Genomic DNA, 15,327 nt, shown 5'->3' with positions numbered 1-15,327 from the left:
TTGATCTAGACTCGGCCAATTAGCACGCTTTACCCACTTCTGGCCAAAAAGATTGGTTCAGGGATGAGCATACAACCCGAGAGATACAATGAATGCCAAGCTTGGAAAACATGCCCTAAAACGATTGAAAGAGAGGCACTACCTTTCTGCTGGGATTGTATACTGGTAGAAAGTAAGCCCGCAGCGCCTAGGTGGCTCAGTTGGTTAACTGTCAGACTTTGGGTCAGGTCATGATCTTGCAGTCGGTGGGCTTGAGCCCTGCGTTGGGCTCTGTGCTGACAGCTCAGAGCCTGGAGCCTGCTTTGGATTCCGTGTCTCCTCTCTGTCTCTGCTCCTTTCCCACTCGCCCTCTGTCTCACTCTCTCTCTAATATAAATAAACATTTAAAAAATTAATTAAAAAAAAGAAAGTTAAGCCCAAAATGGTTAACTTTCTTTGCCTAAATGCGGAAAGACCTGGAAAACAAAGTCAACCCAGAAAATGAAGAAAGCCTATGGATAACAATATTTGAGCACCTGGGTCTGTCCTACCCCAGGGCTTGCTTGGTTTACTCCAGGATGTTGCAATTGCACGAACCAAGAAGAAAAATTAACCACCGGTAAGGCGCCCATCAGAAAAGATGCAATGCGTTACTAATCCTGCTTGCGGCTGCAGAAGAACTGCTTGATGATCACACCGGGGTAGCCAGAGAGGAGTAAGAACCAGTTGACCACTGAGTCTGCACCCCACCATCCAAGCCATCACTTTTTACCTGGCATCAGAGCCACAGGCATTGTTGCTGCAAGCAGCTATGAAAGCAGAATCGTGAATGATTCGTGGTAAACATGAGGCAAGCTTTGACTTCATTATTAAGGAAAGGTCACAGAGTTGCCCAATAACAAAAAAGCTCGCAGTAGTGGGCTCCTTGACCTTAGACGTAATAAGCAGAAGGTGATCAGCTATGAAGTCTGTTGTAAAAAAAAAAAAAAAAAAAAAAAATTCCGGCAGGGACCTAGCAGGGTGGTTTCCAAAATCTACCCCTGGACCCGTAGTACTGTAAGCTTGTTAGAAATACAATTCACAGGAGGTGCCTGGGTGGCTCAGTCGGTTGGGCCTCTGTTCGCCTCAGTCATGATCTCAGGGTTTGTGAGTTTGGGCCCCACGTCGGGCTCTGTGCTGACAGCTCGGAGCCTGGAGCCTGCTTCGGATTCTGTGTCTCCCTCTCTCTTTGCGCGCCGCCCCCCCCGGCTTACCCCCCTCCCTCAAAAATAAATAAATAAACATTAACAACAACAACAAAAAAGAACTAATACAATTGATAGACCCACCCAGACCTAGTGAATCAGAATCTGTGGGGGTGGGTCCCAAGAACTGCTCTGAGAAGTCCTCCTAGTGATTCTCATACATGTTCGGTTTGAGAACCACCGTATTTGGACAAGAGAGCCTGGTTCCCAAATACAGTTTCCTGAGCCCCATCCCCAGAGATTCTGATTCAGCACATTTGAGGTTGGGCTTGAGAATCCGCATCTCTAACAAGTTGACGCCGTAGGTCCAGAGACCACACTTGAAGAACCGCTGAGAGGCTAACTTAAGTGACGCGTTGTTGAAAGTCTTTGACCTTTAGAATCTGCCTTTCAAATTCAATCCTACACGTTAGTAACCCTAATACTGTGGCTCACGTGTGGTTTGGCTCCATGAAGTGTTGCAGCCAAAATGATAGTAAAGCAATAGAGTCACTTAAAATAACTCTGGTTCATCAAATGTATTTCTCGATCACCACAAAGTCACAAAAGATAATAGATATATTTCTTAAAATACATCTTTGAGGGGCGCCTGGGTGGCTCAGTCGGTTGAGCGTCCGACTTCGGCTCAGGTCACGATCTCACGGTCCGTGAGTTCGAGCCCCGCGTCGGGCTCTGGGCTGATGGCTCAGAGCCTGGAGCCTGCTTCCGATTCTGTGTCTCCCTCTCTCTCTGCCCCTCCCCCATTCATGCTCTGTCTCTCTCTGCCTCAAAAATAAATAAACATTAAAAAAAAAAAACATTAAAAAAAATACATCTTTGAGCCACGAAAACAAGAGGGAGACCTATTAGTCTCCCTCATACAAGGTGGGTGAGTTTCTGTACCTCTCCCCTCTAAACACCCCCTGAAAGTTTTTTTATCAGCCAGTTTTCACCACTGCCCTGTGTACCTAGTGTCCTCCTCAATCCCTCTCTTCCTAAATCTGCAGCTCAAAGATGCAAAAAAGCAAGGCAGGACCTTGCTCTGAGGGTAGGGGAGGAGGAGAAATTAAATAAAGCTAGAATTTTAATGAGGCAAGAGGAAGGGAAAGGTTGAGAACTTGCATATAAATGTTAATCATTTTTGTCCATAACAGTTGCCATTTAGTAATGCTCTGTGCCAGATGCTGTTTTTAGTGCTTTGCATAAATCAGTTCACTTAAAGCCGACATCAGAACTGTAAGATAGGTGTTACCGTCATTTTACAAATGGGTTAACCAAAGGTCAGAGGGTTAAGCAACTTGGCCAAGGCCACACACATGACAACCGAAAAGACAGAAACTTGAACCCAGGTGTGTCTCACTCTAAAGCCCTCGTTCTTGAACACAATCTGATACGCCTTCCTAGAAAATGAGAACAAACACATCCAGGGCAAGAGGTTTAACAGCCTAAGTGTCTTGCCCTCTGGCCTCCACATTTCCCAGCTGGTCTTTCTCATCGCCACCTGGCTGGATGCCTAACGCCTGGGCCATACCTTCCTCCTTTACATTCATCACGGACTGTGTCTGCCTGCCAGTGAACAGAGCTGACACAGGATATTTAGCAAAGACAGTTGCCATTTTGAAAGTAATGCTTTTTTTCCCGATGTCAACAAGATGATTGAGTAAATATGGTTAAACCAGATTCTGAAAGGCCCTATACACGAGATGGTGGCATTTAAACTTTTTGCACAACAGGAAATGAGAAGTAATTGAGGACTCTGGAGTCAGGGAGGCGAATCTGGCAGCATGCTCACAAGTGAGGCTGAGGCTCTCATCCCTGGTGGTCCGTCAGAATCACCGGCAGAGCCTTCTAAGCACCCCCACACACCATCACCACCCTGAACTTTCTGGAACAATAGGCCTGCTATAGGGACCCACACACTCATGTGGTTAAGATATATCACAGGTGATGTTTCTTCCCACGGCCCTAATTGTCCATTCTGTCAACCCAATACAAGCCAGCTGTTAATAGTTTCCCTTAAAAGTGACATAATTGGATTAATGAATCAAAGAGGAATTTTGAGAGAGAGAGAGAGAGAGAGAGAGAGAGAGAGAGAGAGAGGGAGAGAGAAAGGGAGAATATCTCAAGTGGGCTCCATGCTCAGTGCGGAGCCGGAGTCGGGGCTCAATCCCATGACTCTGGGATCATGACCTGAGCTGAAATCAAGAGTCAGAAGCTCAACCGACCGAGCCACCCAGGCGCCCCGCCGAGGAATATTTTTTTAAGCAACAAAAATAAGAGAAATTGTAGATGAGCATCTGTTTCAAGTTAGCAAATTATTTTCTAATTAAGCATACACAGGAGGAATAAATATATTTGACTCAATTTTTTAAAATAACAAAAACTTTATCAAAAAACATCATGAAGTTAAAAGGCAAATAATGAACTGCAAAAAATGTGCTACATATTTGACCAAAAAAATTAATTTCCTTAATAACGTGCTTCAATAAGGAAAAGATAAACATTCCAAAGGAAAATAGACAAAGTGCATGCAAATGTATTTCATTTTAAAAAGAAATACAAATTATACATAAATATGAGAAAAAAAGTTTCACCTCACTACCACACAAATTCAAATTAAAAGCAGGGGCCACTTTATAGATGATAATGCCTCGCATTGTGGGTGGGAAAAACAGGCACACATACATGGTTTTGGGAGAACTGTTAAATGGCACGACTTTCTGGTGGGCAATTTGACATTATGCTTCAGAAGCCTTGAAAACATCCCTTTCCTTGGATCCAGTCATTTCCATCACTTCTATAAACTTACCTTAAGGAAATGATTACCTTTTTATGCACAGACTAATGCACATGGATTCACTGTGCCCTTAGTAAGAGTGAAAAACTGGTAAAACACTGCACGCATGATAATAAAAAAAAAAAATGGGCTAAATGAATTGTACTGCAACAAACATAAGTTATTTTTACAATCAGAAAACTGGTAATCATTATTTCTAAGGTTGGCCCGATATTGTCATAGAGTGTTAAATAGAGAAGAAAACCTCTGAAGAAATCATGTAGTCTTTCAGGTGTGAGGTCATGAAGACGAGGGGCTGGGTGGTAAAAGTGAGAAGTCAGAGGGAGAGAAAAATATTCTAAACGGGCACTGTCCAATGGCATAGACGTTAGTCACATGTGGCTACTTAATTCAAATCAATGAAAGTCAAGTGAAACTTAAAACTCAGTTCCTTAGTTGCACTAGCCATATTTCAAGTGCTCAGTAGTCACCGGTAGCCAGTGGCTGCAGTATCCCACCACACAGATCACAGAATGTTCCCATCGTTGCAGAAAGTTCTGTTGGACAGCGCTGACCTAAATGTTCTACCTCAGGCCTGGATCCAGCTTTTGGCTCATCTCTTCAGCCTCATCTTTTGGCACATTTTTTTTTTTCCTTCGTGTTCCAACAGCAAGTGTAAGCACCAGAGGGACAGAAAGCGACTTGCCTGGTTCTCCCAGACCTAGTGGGGGAGACTTGTTATCCGGGTAATTACACACAGCGTTTGCGGGACAGCAGAGAGATTACACAGATTACTGATACAGCACAGAGCTCAGCCTGGGATTCAGGGAAGACTTCCCAGAGCAGGAGGGGACAGGCGTTACCCAAAGAGTAAAAAAAGACTCTTCTAAGTAGACCAAAGAGCAGGAGTAAAGGCACTGATGAGAGAAACGCACAGCATAGGGAACGAATGACCCGCGGGTCAGGCATTTATTCATTCAATAGATAGTAAGTGTCTGTGATGGGCCAGGCCTGAGGCAGGCTCTGGGGAGAGAGCGGTGAACACGACTGCCATGGTCCCTATCCTCATGACGCTCACACTCGCCTGGGGGGAGGGGGAGGGGGCAGGCTGTGCCAGGGCCTCCCACCTCACATGAAGGATCCTGGTTTGTCAGCCTAGCTGCTGATTCTTCTTTTCCGCCTCCGTGGGGACCGGAGTCCCACCTCGTATCTTTCTTCATGTCCCCCCACCCCAGCCCCATCACTGCTGTGGGAGACAGTTCTGGAGAGGGGGTCTTGGTTAGACCCCTCCAGCAGCCAGTGAGGATGTGGATCTGAGAGGCGGAAGGATAAAGTCTAGTTGGGAGGCTACTGGAGTCATCTAGAAGAGGCCGGGGGAGCCCGGAAAAGGGCAGGGCCGACTTCAGCGAGGCTGGAGCGGGAGAAGGCGCTCCGAGTTAAGAAAATGCCCGCCGAGGGAATGAGTCTGGCAGAGCAGAGCGGGTGGAAGGCGTGTCAGTGGAGCAAGGGTCCAGGGAGGAGAAGGAACGGAACAGGACAGTTACAGGAGAGTTCCCCAGGCCAAACAAGGGAGGGGTCGGGACGGCTCCCCCTGCAGAGGAAAGGCGTCGGCGGCGGGTCAGAGGGGCACCAGGGGCCGGGCGTGTTGGGGGCCACACCGCACGAGGATGGGCGGGGCTGTGAGGCAGCAGGTGTGCGTTACCTACGGAGCCAGGCTGGGGAGGCTGGGGCTGGCCTGGGTCCTGGGGCAGCGCAGAGAGGCTCCCGCAGGAGGGAGACCTCCCCGGGACTTCAGGGGACTATCTCCCAACCTTGTCCTTGAGCATTTTATAAGAGGCGGCACGGCACATTCTCCACAGCCCGAATTCCGCCCGGAGCCCGGCTCTGCTCGGGGCCTGCCTCAGCACCGACCCTTGGGGGGCGTCTCGTCGGGTCTGGATTTCAGACGCTCGCCGGTTCTTCTCTGGGGCGACCCCCCTCCCGCACCTGCCGCTCGGGCGGCCCAGAAGCCCTCGACCCCCGGCCGCTTGGCCCTGGCTCCTGGCCGGACCCCTTCAGACCACCCCCCTCCCCAGCGACCCCTCCCCACACCAGGGTCTCGCAGCCCTCGGTCCCCCCAGGGTGCCCCCCACCCACCACGTGGCCGGGTCCCCGCTTCCACCCTCCCGGCCGCACCCCTCCCCAGCCGCTGTACCTGGGGCTCTCAAAGCTGCACCCCCTGCGCCGCAGCGCCGCCCTCTTCTGCCGCAGAAGCGCAGCGGCCGCCCCGCCGGGCTCCGGCTCCATCGCCCCGGGCGGGGGCCGCGGGCTCGGGCGCACTCGGGTGGGCTCGGGCCTCGGCGGGGCTCGGCGGGACGCTCGGCTCGCACGCCGCAGCCCATGCCCCGCCCCGCGCGCCTCCGCCGGGCCCAGGCCCCGCCCCTGCCCCACCCCGAACTTCAGTCCAGCCCACTCCGTGACCGGCAGCCGGGTCCAGATCCCGCCCCGGCCCCGCCCCGAACTTCAGCCCCACCCACCCGAGCTCCCAAACCAGGCTTAGGTCCCGCCCCGCCCCCGCCCCGAACTTCAGCCCTGCTCTCCCCGCTCTCCTCAGCCGGGTCAACGTCCCGCCCCGGCCTCAAGCTCCAGCCACGCCCTTTCCACGGCGGGCCCACAGCGTCCCGGGTGCGGGCTCTCCTCACCTCCGTCGGGCCAACACGCCCAAAACGCTCACCCCGTCCTCAGCTCGGTCGGGCCCAAGGCCCCGCCCCTCCCGCTCCGTTCCCCTCAGCCCAGCCCCAGGCCCCGCCCACCTACTCCTGCGCTAAGTTCTCGCGTGGCCTTTGCCCTCACCCCGAGGGTCGGCTCCCTCGAGCGTCGTCCCTCCACACCTCAGCACCTCCAGGCCGTTTCTAGTAGCCGCGTCCCTCTGAGGGCCGCCCTTCCCTGCAACCCCGCTCACCGGCACGGCCCCCCCTTTTCTCTCTAAAGTCTTGAGTCTGAGGGCCCGTTCACTCCTTCTGCCTTCTACCCTGTCCTGGGCGGGGCTCAGCCTGCGACACGGCCCCGCCCACACCGGCGGCCCCGCCCACTCCGCCTCACCTGCGCTGGAGCTCCGGCCAACGCCCGCCAGGCGCAGGGGTAAGATACCTGCCCTCAAGGCTAAATAACCTTTCTACCGTAGTCTGCGTTAACTCGCGGATCTCCATCCTTTAAGTGGTGGTACTGCTGTCTCCTGGTGGCCGTTTGTGGCGCCTGACGGCAATGAGGATGAGGGGTCGGAATTTTGCAGGGGACGAGTTGTGGGTTCAAGTTTTGACTGGATGTGATGAACACTTTGCAGCTGTGTGACAACCCCCATACACCACCGTCCGCACCTCCTCTCCAAGTCAGATGCATCTGTCTCAGAGCCCTTGCGCACTGCACTGGGGCCGAGAGCAGCGACCCTACCTGGTAAAGTTGGAGGTCACTGTGCCGTCTAAATCACGAGGAGGTAAGCTCGGGGCCCCTCAGCAGTCAGGGCTTGTCGTGGCGAGGGAGGTGTGGCTCTGCTGGGGTGGTGGAGCAGAGACTGAGGAGTGTGTGTGGGAGCCTGTGCTTGGAGAATCAGCCACTGCCGCTTTGGAAGCCACTAACTGGGAAACTGAGGCAGGCAGGGCTGGGGCTCCCATGATCAGTTTGGATCGTGTCACTGGCACACGCTCCCTCATGACTTTCCTGCTGCTCTCACTGTAATGTCTGGACTCCTTTGCTGCTGCACATTCCAGCAGAGAAGCCAATCTGCGTGGAGAATGAAGGGGAGAAAGATGTAGGCGGCTTTCCACTTTTCCTTCCAACCCCCCCCTCCCCCCCGAGACCCCACTTTGGTCCTCCCACGTGTTTCCATGAGACAGGCTTGCAAGACAGCCCCCCTTTTCTTAAGCAAGCTACAGGGGGCTTCTGGTTTTTGCCTAATATCCTAAACTCCCCCTTATGTATCTTTTCAGACCTGGATCCCATTACCTCCCCAAAATCCTTCGCTCAGTGAGACTGGGTTGGCTGCTTTTCCCAACTTCATCCTGCTCCTTCTCCTTCTCCTTTCTGTCTTCCTGCCTCCCCCGTCCTCCATGTGTTCGGCAATCTCTGAAATGAATCCCCAAATGCCCCTGTCCCCTCCCCAGATCCTCCACCTTCCTCTCTCTGTGTGCCCAAAGCACTGACTCTGCCCTTTCCTGAGGGCACTGCTCCCATATGTCATTCACGTTCTAGTAACCTCCGAGCAGGGCTCTGAGTGCCCCAGACCTCCTTCGTGTCTGTATCTGGCAACAGCAATGGTTTGCTAAGTGAATGCGCGTGATTAATAAATTGAGCAGCGTTCATTGGAAAACACATTTAATTTCAAAGTAAACAAAGATGTTTGTACATTAAAGTATTTAATTAGTGAAACAATTATTATCAGTGTAACAAGCTGAAAAATACAGCAACTTGATACAAGACTGAGGTAACAAAATACTTCACCAAAAATCTAAAGAATCCCACAGGGGGCTGATGTTCAGTGGTTATTGCGGGTGAGACAATTCACAAGAATTAGAGAATGTCCTTACACAACTGCATGCAGGGGTTCCGCTGGGGGGAAAGAAAAGAAAAAAGACAGCCCAGGAGAGTGCAACAGATTTAACAAGAAACGAATTAAAATGTAGAAACTGATTTTCAACTTACTTTGCAGGATACATAAGAAATTGAAAACTACTCTCTACGCAACATTTTGAATGCTAATTGAAAAACCATGCATTTTGGCACGAAATTTATTAAAGATCATACCATACTAATAAATTAATTGCTAATATTTCATTACTGAATGGTCACAGTCGTTCAGAAATGAAAAAGAGAGATTAATGATTAGAGAACAGACAGATGACCCATCACGTTGCTGCTGCAAAAAGGGATTTGGGGGCTGCACACAGTATACACACACTTGTGCGACACGGGACTCCAGCGTGGTCCGTGGTACAAGTTCTCAACGCCCAAAAAATGCAGCTCTCGCTCATGCTGTACTTGCATCTAACCATGAAATTTAAAACCAAAAAGCCTCTGAAGTAAATACTGTGAATATTCCGACCCTCCTCTCTCATTCCACCTCAAGAGTCCTCGGCATGCCCAACCATAGCCCTGTGCCTGGGTGTTCTGCACCAACCAGCCTCTAGGACGACGACTCCATCTAGTTCTCGTTGCAACTGAACTCGCAGAGCAAGAGGCTGTGCAGTCCGTTGAGCATTTTGAAACCTTTCTGGAGGAATCTGCGCAGGGTTTTTAACCCAGTGTTAGGAGACAGGCAGGGTCTTGCCAGAGGAGATGCCGTGTTGAGGATTATTTGTTCGTTGAGTGGTCAGCTCCGCGAGGGCAAGGATTGGGTCTGCTTGTTCTCAGCCATTTACAGTATATCCCTGGTAGAGCCTGGCACACAGGAAGCACTCACTAGAGATGTGAGTGAATGAATGAATGAATGAATGAGTGGTTTTGTGCAGAGAATGATATTTCAAAGAGATTCTTGTAGTTTTTTCTTTTTAATATATGAAATCACCCAACATGTCAGTACGATGTAGGGCTGATTGAAGTCATTTATGAAGTCACACAAAATAAGTTAGATTGTGTTTTTAGCAATGTTCACCTTGTTATAAGCATCAGCAATGTGGGTGTAGAGCTGTAGACCCCACCTGTGGAATGAAATCAGACCTCCCTTGCGAAAGGCTTCCCATTTTCATGGATTGTTTTCCACCCGTAAAATGGCATCCTGAAAGATACACATCTTGGGCTTGGGAGGTGGGAGAGGAAGATAATGAAAGAAATACTGGCCATCTTGGTAAGGAAAATAATGCTTTATAAATTCAGTTGGCAAGAGAGTGGGTTCTTTCCTAAACAGAATGCCTTCAAGTATCTTCCGCTTTCGGTTCCACAAATGGGTGATGTATGGGCTTCTTCAGGGAAAGAAAGGGAGGCCACACTCTCTCACTGGGCACACAGAATATTATGTCTACTGCTCTCCACTGAATCAATTCTCCGTGAAGCATTTCAGTTGTTAGAATGCACTTGGCTGACCTTGAGTTATAAGACACGTTCCAACCGAGAGGGGCGAAAATTATTCCCAGGGAGAGGTAGATGAGCTGTTCTTGGGGCATTGTAATGCTACCAACTACCTATTCCACAATTTGTAGAAAGCATTCTGCAATTTTCATTCTGGGGTGCCATGATCTATTTGCTCAAAAAAACCCCAAAAAACTCAGCACATGCATGTAAGACATATCACCTTCAATGGTTTCACAAACATTTGTGCATTATGGACAGTCAAGAAGCAAAAACTAGAAACGTTTCCCTCCAGGGTGAGAATCCACCCGTGGATTTCTTCCTTTTGAGGTTTGTGCCTGGTCTCTTCTGTCCCAGCCTGAGGACCTCCTCACCTGCTGCTTGAGAGACAAACCAATGCTGAGAAGACAATCTGCACTTACGTGTTTGGCCCCTGTGTCCCTGCTGGGAGAGCCCAGGCACCTTTCAGCCTGTCTCCAGGACTCTTCTGGTATGTTCACGGTTCTTACCAGTTCTGAAGGCCTTTGCCAACAAGGTCGAAGCAGATTCTTCAAGAATCCAAGCTAAGAATGTTTCTAGGAGGGGATGTGGGATCCGTCTCAATGCGTGAGAAGACATTTGGAAAACAATTACAATTGTGCTATTTCAAATTCAGCTCAGAAGGAAACATTTGTGAGAGAGGAAGAAATTTTATAAAGCACAGAAAATGATCTGATTCAGTGGAGCCTGAAATTCTGAGTGTTTTGGATTGACATCTGTAGCATTTCATGTGAGAAGAGCCAGGACAGTTGAACAGTGGAGAAACCCAAGGAAAGTCCGTGGCTGATTTTCCAGTCTTAACGCTTCCATCCAAACTTAAGACTTAAAAAATATTAACCGGTAGAAGCAGATTCAATGTAGGTTAAAGCGTTGACCTGAATGGTCCTAGTGAGAGGTGTTGGAGTGTTTGGTGTTTTCTTTCAGCCTCTAGATGCTAATCTGAGTAGTCATTGGTATGAATTAGGTGTGCGCATCCGGACCCCGTCTGCGTGCCGGTGGGCAGAGCCCTCACAGCTAAGGTTGGACGGCACCAACTGGAGTCTCTCCCGGCACAGAAGTATTCAAGACTTTGCTCCAAAGAAGGGCTAGTTACTGAGCACACTAAGGCTCAACCAAAAATAAGACGCTGATGGCAACTACTTTCCTCACCGATTCATTAGAATTTTCAGAAAAGTTGTCACCATTTGGTCAAAAGACAGTGGTGGGTCCTTTGGTAGTTTTTAAATTTACCAACACTGTTTACTGGGTAAGGTGGTGTTTTGAAGCATCTCGCCCAGAAACTCTTAAGGGTGGTTTGATGTCTGGTCAGTGTGAGCTCTGAAACCATGATAGCAACGAGGACCCAGGGAATTCAGAAAACCATTTCAGGGTTTCCTTCTCAGAATTTGGACACCCAGATTAGGGAAGGGGAGAGAGAAGCTCTGGTGATAAAGCTACCGTAAATAAAGCTAACTTTTATTCATTATTTTGAATAAAAATGTATTTGTGCAAAATAAAAGTCACTAAAAAGACAAACAGTGACAGATAAAAGGATATTGTTCATGTGAAGAGCTCTTAACTGAATGCAGAGCTGGGACCATTCACTCCCCAGGGCTTTGCTCTCTGGTCACCATAATCATCGACAATTGTGCCCTTGGACTTGGATGTGGAGAACTTGCTGGTGACTGCGTTTGGGGGCAAGATTGGGGGGGAGCTTAAGGCCTCAGTGTCACTCAGCTCCCCAGTGTAACCAGGAATCCCAGCGGGCCCCGCCCTGGCAGTATGATGGGAGCAAAGCCTTGGCCTGCGGGGAGAGGCTGGTGCACAGGGGCTTCTGCGCAGCCGTTCTCTGTGAGCGTGGTGGCCTCCGAGTGCTTCTGAGGAAGCTGGGAGAAAGTGTCACAATTTCCCCCTCTGGCATGGTCCAGGGGTGAGAAGACAAGGGCTTTCAGACCCTGCAGGAGAGGGGTGGGAGGAAGCGAGCAGGCCAGCCCAGTCCACAGTCCTAAAGCCGGGTCCTGTCTCAGAAGAGCCAACAGCAACAAGGCCGGGAGGGGACCCGGGGGCCCAGACAGCAGGCCTTCCAGATGAATAGCACCCATAGGAACAGAAAACAAGACACAATTTAAGGCATTGTTTGTTTACAGTAAAAGAATGCAAGGGACCCTTAACATAGGAATCTGGGCTCTCACTCTGACCTTCCTCGGTGGACAAGGCTATCACGTAAGGTGAAAGCAGGGCCTCAAAGCGAATGAAGGGTGTGATGTCACACGTCTTGTGCCAAAATGCATGTTTCTTGAAGAGTTCACACTCACTCGCACACGTACACGGCACACACACGCAGAGGACGCTTGGGGGGTTGTACAAAATCTGAGGCAGCCCTGTGGGCGAGCGACCCCGTGCACTTGGGGTATAAAAAGCCAACTCCATAGTCTGTTCCTTCTCTCTGGCCCCTCATGCAGGTGAACTCTGTCCACTCTTGTCCGGGAGGAAGCACGGGGGACCCAACGTGGGCCGGATGCTCTCTGATCGAAGCAGCAGTTGGTGGACGGACGAGGGCCCAGAGAGGGAGGGTGGGGTGCACAGTCTGGGGCCCAGCCACGGCCCTGCGGGGTGGCGCTGAAGAATGAGTGTCATGAGAGTCGCTGGGGATTGGTGTAGGTGGACGCTGCACTGGCAGAGCCCGCTGGACCGTGAGGCCGCAGGCCGAGTCCCCGTGAGTCCGGCTGTGAGTCACCCAGCACCCTGGCCAAAAGCCTGTGCCCAGGACATGCACTTCGCCACCAGTCCCAGGCTGGGCTTCCAGAAGCCTCTGAAGTCACGCCAAGTCCTGCAGAGACTTATTCAAATGACATAAGGTTTGCAGGTACCTAGAAGAGAAAGCTCACCTCTTGTCAAGGTTCCAACCTTTTGGAAGGGGACAGGGGGTGCCCCTAAGGGAAGGGATCAGGTCCTTCCCAGTTAGTCTGTGAATGAGCAGGTCAGGTGGGGAAGAGGGCCTGGCAGGAATAATGGCCACTGTTTGTTAAGTGGCCACTGTGTACCAGGCGCTTAACATCAACACGCCCCTCCAGTCTTCACAGCACCCCTTGAGGCAGGTTCTGGAAGTGTCCCCATTACACAAATGAGGGCCCTGAGGCTTAGAGAGGGAAAGCCCACAGCGAGTAAACGACAGGCTAAGGCACCAGAGCCCCTGCTCTCAATCACTATCCTGGCATCAAAATAAAACTTTGCTTGGAGCCGAGAGGAGACAAATCCTGCAGGAATGGGCGTATGCCTCTGGAAGGGACAGCAGCGGGCCGGTGTGGGTCGTGAGGGCACGGCAGGAATTGACAAGTGGAAGCACCAGGAGGAGTAGTCGGGATGCCGGGACCCCTAAGACCTTCCCATGGCTGTGTCCCCAGAACACCATCCCAGCTCCCTTTGGGGGGAGACCACCAGCTCAAGGTCAGGGTGTTTCCCTGTCCCTTCAAATCCGCCCCCAGCCCCAGGCCCCCCAACCTAGCAACTGCCACGGGGTTCCAGGAAATTTGAGGAGAAGCAATTTCATCAAAAACAAATCCATCTTGGTATCAATTTGGTCAAAGTGATGAATTGGAAAAAAATGCATCTCCCTGCACCAGAAGAGAGTTATAAGAACGGTCACAGCAGCACTGTTCAAAATAGCAAAAAGCAGGAAATCATCCCTGGGATCACTGCCAGCAGAATTAATAAAAAAAAATATCAGTACAAATAAATGAATGACAGCAACACACATTGACACAGAGGAATCTCAGGAACACACTGTAGGAGAAGAGCAAGTCACAGAAGAAAATACCTAGTTATGGTTCTATTTATAAAAATGTTTTAAAAAATGTAACCCAGACAATACATTGAGGAATCAAATACACGTGCCAGCATTTTAAAGACACAGTAAATAAATCGGCAAGTGGTTATGGGGTGCAGGCAGACAGAAAGGAGACTGAAGTAGGAAAAGGCCCCTGGGCGAGGGAAGTGTTCCGAGGCCCCAGGAGGTCCTGCCTTTAGGTTGGCTGGGTAGGCAGGTACTTGGGTGCTTATTGTATAGCTGTGGTTTACACCTTACACATATGTTACAAGTCAGGTGTAAGTGTATTCAGTGTCAGTACAAACAATTTTAAGAAACGCAAGGCCACAAAAGAGAAAACCAATTTTAGTCACTGAGCTCTCCCATGGGAGTAGATGCCTTTCTGTGATGGCTTTCACTGGAGCCTCCTGGACGCCATCACACGGATGTGCTGGGCGTCACTGAACCCTCTGCTGTGGAGTATTTAGCTGTTGCCAATTTTTTAGGATCACAGCATAGAGCGGGGATATGAGGTTGAAAGTAAACTCAAAATAAAAGGGGAAAAAAGTAGAAGAAAATAAAAGATCCCCATCCCCTAGGTCTAAAAATTGGACAAAAATACTTAAAAGTTGCAAAACCTTTTGCCACGTCACACTGCATTTGCCATACACGAAATCCTGTTTGTCCTTTTAACCAAACACCTGCTCTGCCAAATGGGTTGGACCCAGTTCCCTGCTATCTGCCCTGGAGTCGCTGCCATCCTCAGAGGTGTCCCCTCCCCGGCCCACAGAAGGGACAATGGGCTCTTGCTCGGGGCAAGCATCTTGGCTCCCACTGAGGTGCCTAAGCCGTTGCCACCAGGCAGATGCCAAGGCCGGGTTTCTCTCCCCTGCCCCGCCCTCCTGGTGGCCCACCTCCGGGCAGGCAGTCCCTGGCCACCACGGCCTCTTGCTCACAGGTCACAGGGCCATGTGTGCGTGGCAGGTGAGCTCCCGTGCTCTGTTCTCTTAGGATGGCACTCGGGAGCTCACAAGGGGCCCCAGACACACACAGTATGACTAGTTTGGAAAAGGTCAGGATGGGGCGCCTGGGTGGCGCAGTCGGTTAAGCGTCCGACTTCAGCCAGGTCACGATCTCGCGGTCCGTGAGTTCGAGCCCCGCGTCAGGCTCTGGGCTGATGGCTCGGAGCCTGGAGCCTGTTTCCGATTCTGTGTCTCCCTCTCTCTCTGCCCCTCCCCCGTTCATGCTCTGTCTCTCTCTGTCCCAAAAATAAATAAAAAACGTTGAAAAAAAAAATTTAAAGAAAAGGTCAGGGTGCTCGTCCTCTCTTCATGTGACCTGAGGCCTTGTTCACTGGGGGTCACCTTCAGGTGACTACCAAAACAAAACAAAACAAAACAAAAAAACCCTGGCCTTCCCATCGTGGAGACAAGCAATTACATTTGTTTAATGTAAAAAAATATACATAAGCACTCCAGATACCACGG

General features: G+C 50.4%; 2 protein-coding genes and 1 long non-coding RNA gene across 12 annotated transcripts in view; 1 reads left to right on the top strand and 2 right to left on the bottom strand.

Annotated features, from left to right (window-relative positions):
• GARNL3 (GTPase activating Rap/RanGAP domain like 3) overlaps window positions 1-6,733 on the bottom strand; it is a 149,304-nt gene extending 142,571 nt beyond the window's left edge. The window contains exon 1 of one of the 2 annotated variants that reach the window (XM_042965070.1): window positions 6,660-6,733. The gene's annotated coding sequence lies outside the window, so the exon portion shown is untranslated. Of the gene's footprint in view, window positions 1-6,172; window positions 6,264-6,659 lie in introns of those variants that run through there. The other variant, XM_042965071.1, reaches the window with a different exon arrangement.
• LOC122233254 lies at window positions 6,538-8,769 on the top strand. The gene is made up of 3 exons (XR_006210782.1): window positions 6,538-7,098; window positions 7,301-7,450; window positions 7,944-8,769. It is a non-coding gene; the product is annotated as an uncharacterized LOC122233254 (long non-coding RNA).
• A 3,390-nt stretch (window positions 8,770-12,159) lies between these two features.
• Window positions 12,160-15,327, bottom strand: part of RALGPS1 (Ral GEF with PH domain and SH3 binding motif 1) — a 268,245-nt gene continuing 265,077 nt past the window's right edge. For all 9 annotated transcript variants that reach the window (XM_042965073.1, XM_042965076.1, XM_042965077.1 and 6 more), the window contains one exon: window positions 12,160-12,905. In XM_042965073.1, coding sequence (XP_042821007.1) covers window positions 12,876-12,905 — 30 coding nt within the window. In that variant the 3' untranslated portion in view covers window positions 12,160-12,875. The remainder of the gene's footprint in view (window positions 12,906-15,327) is intronic.

This window comes from Panthera tigris, chromosome D4, assembly GCF_018350195.1.
Source record: "Panthera tigris isolate Pti1 chromosome D4, P.tigris_Pti1_mat1.1, whole genome shotgun sequence".
In the NCBI taxonomy this organism is placed as follows: Eukaryota; Metazoa; Chordata; class Mammalia; order Carnivora; family Felidae; genus Panthera; species Panthera tigris.
Note: the sequence above shows the minus strand (reverse complement) of the source record. Positions and strands in the feature narration are given on the sequence as shown.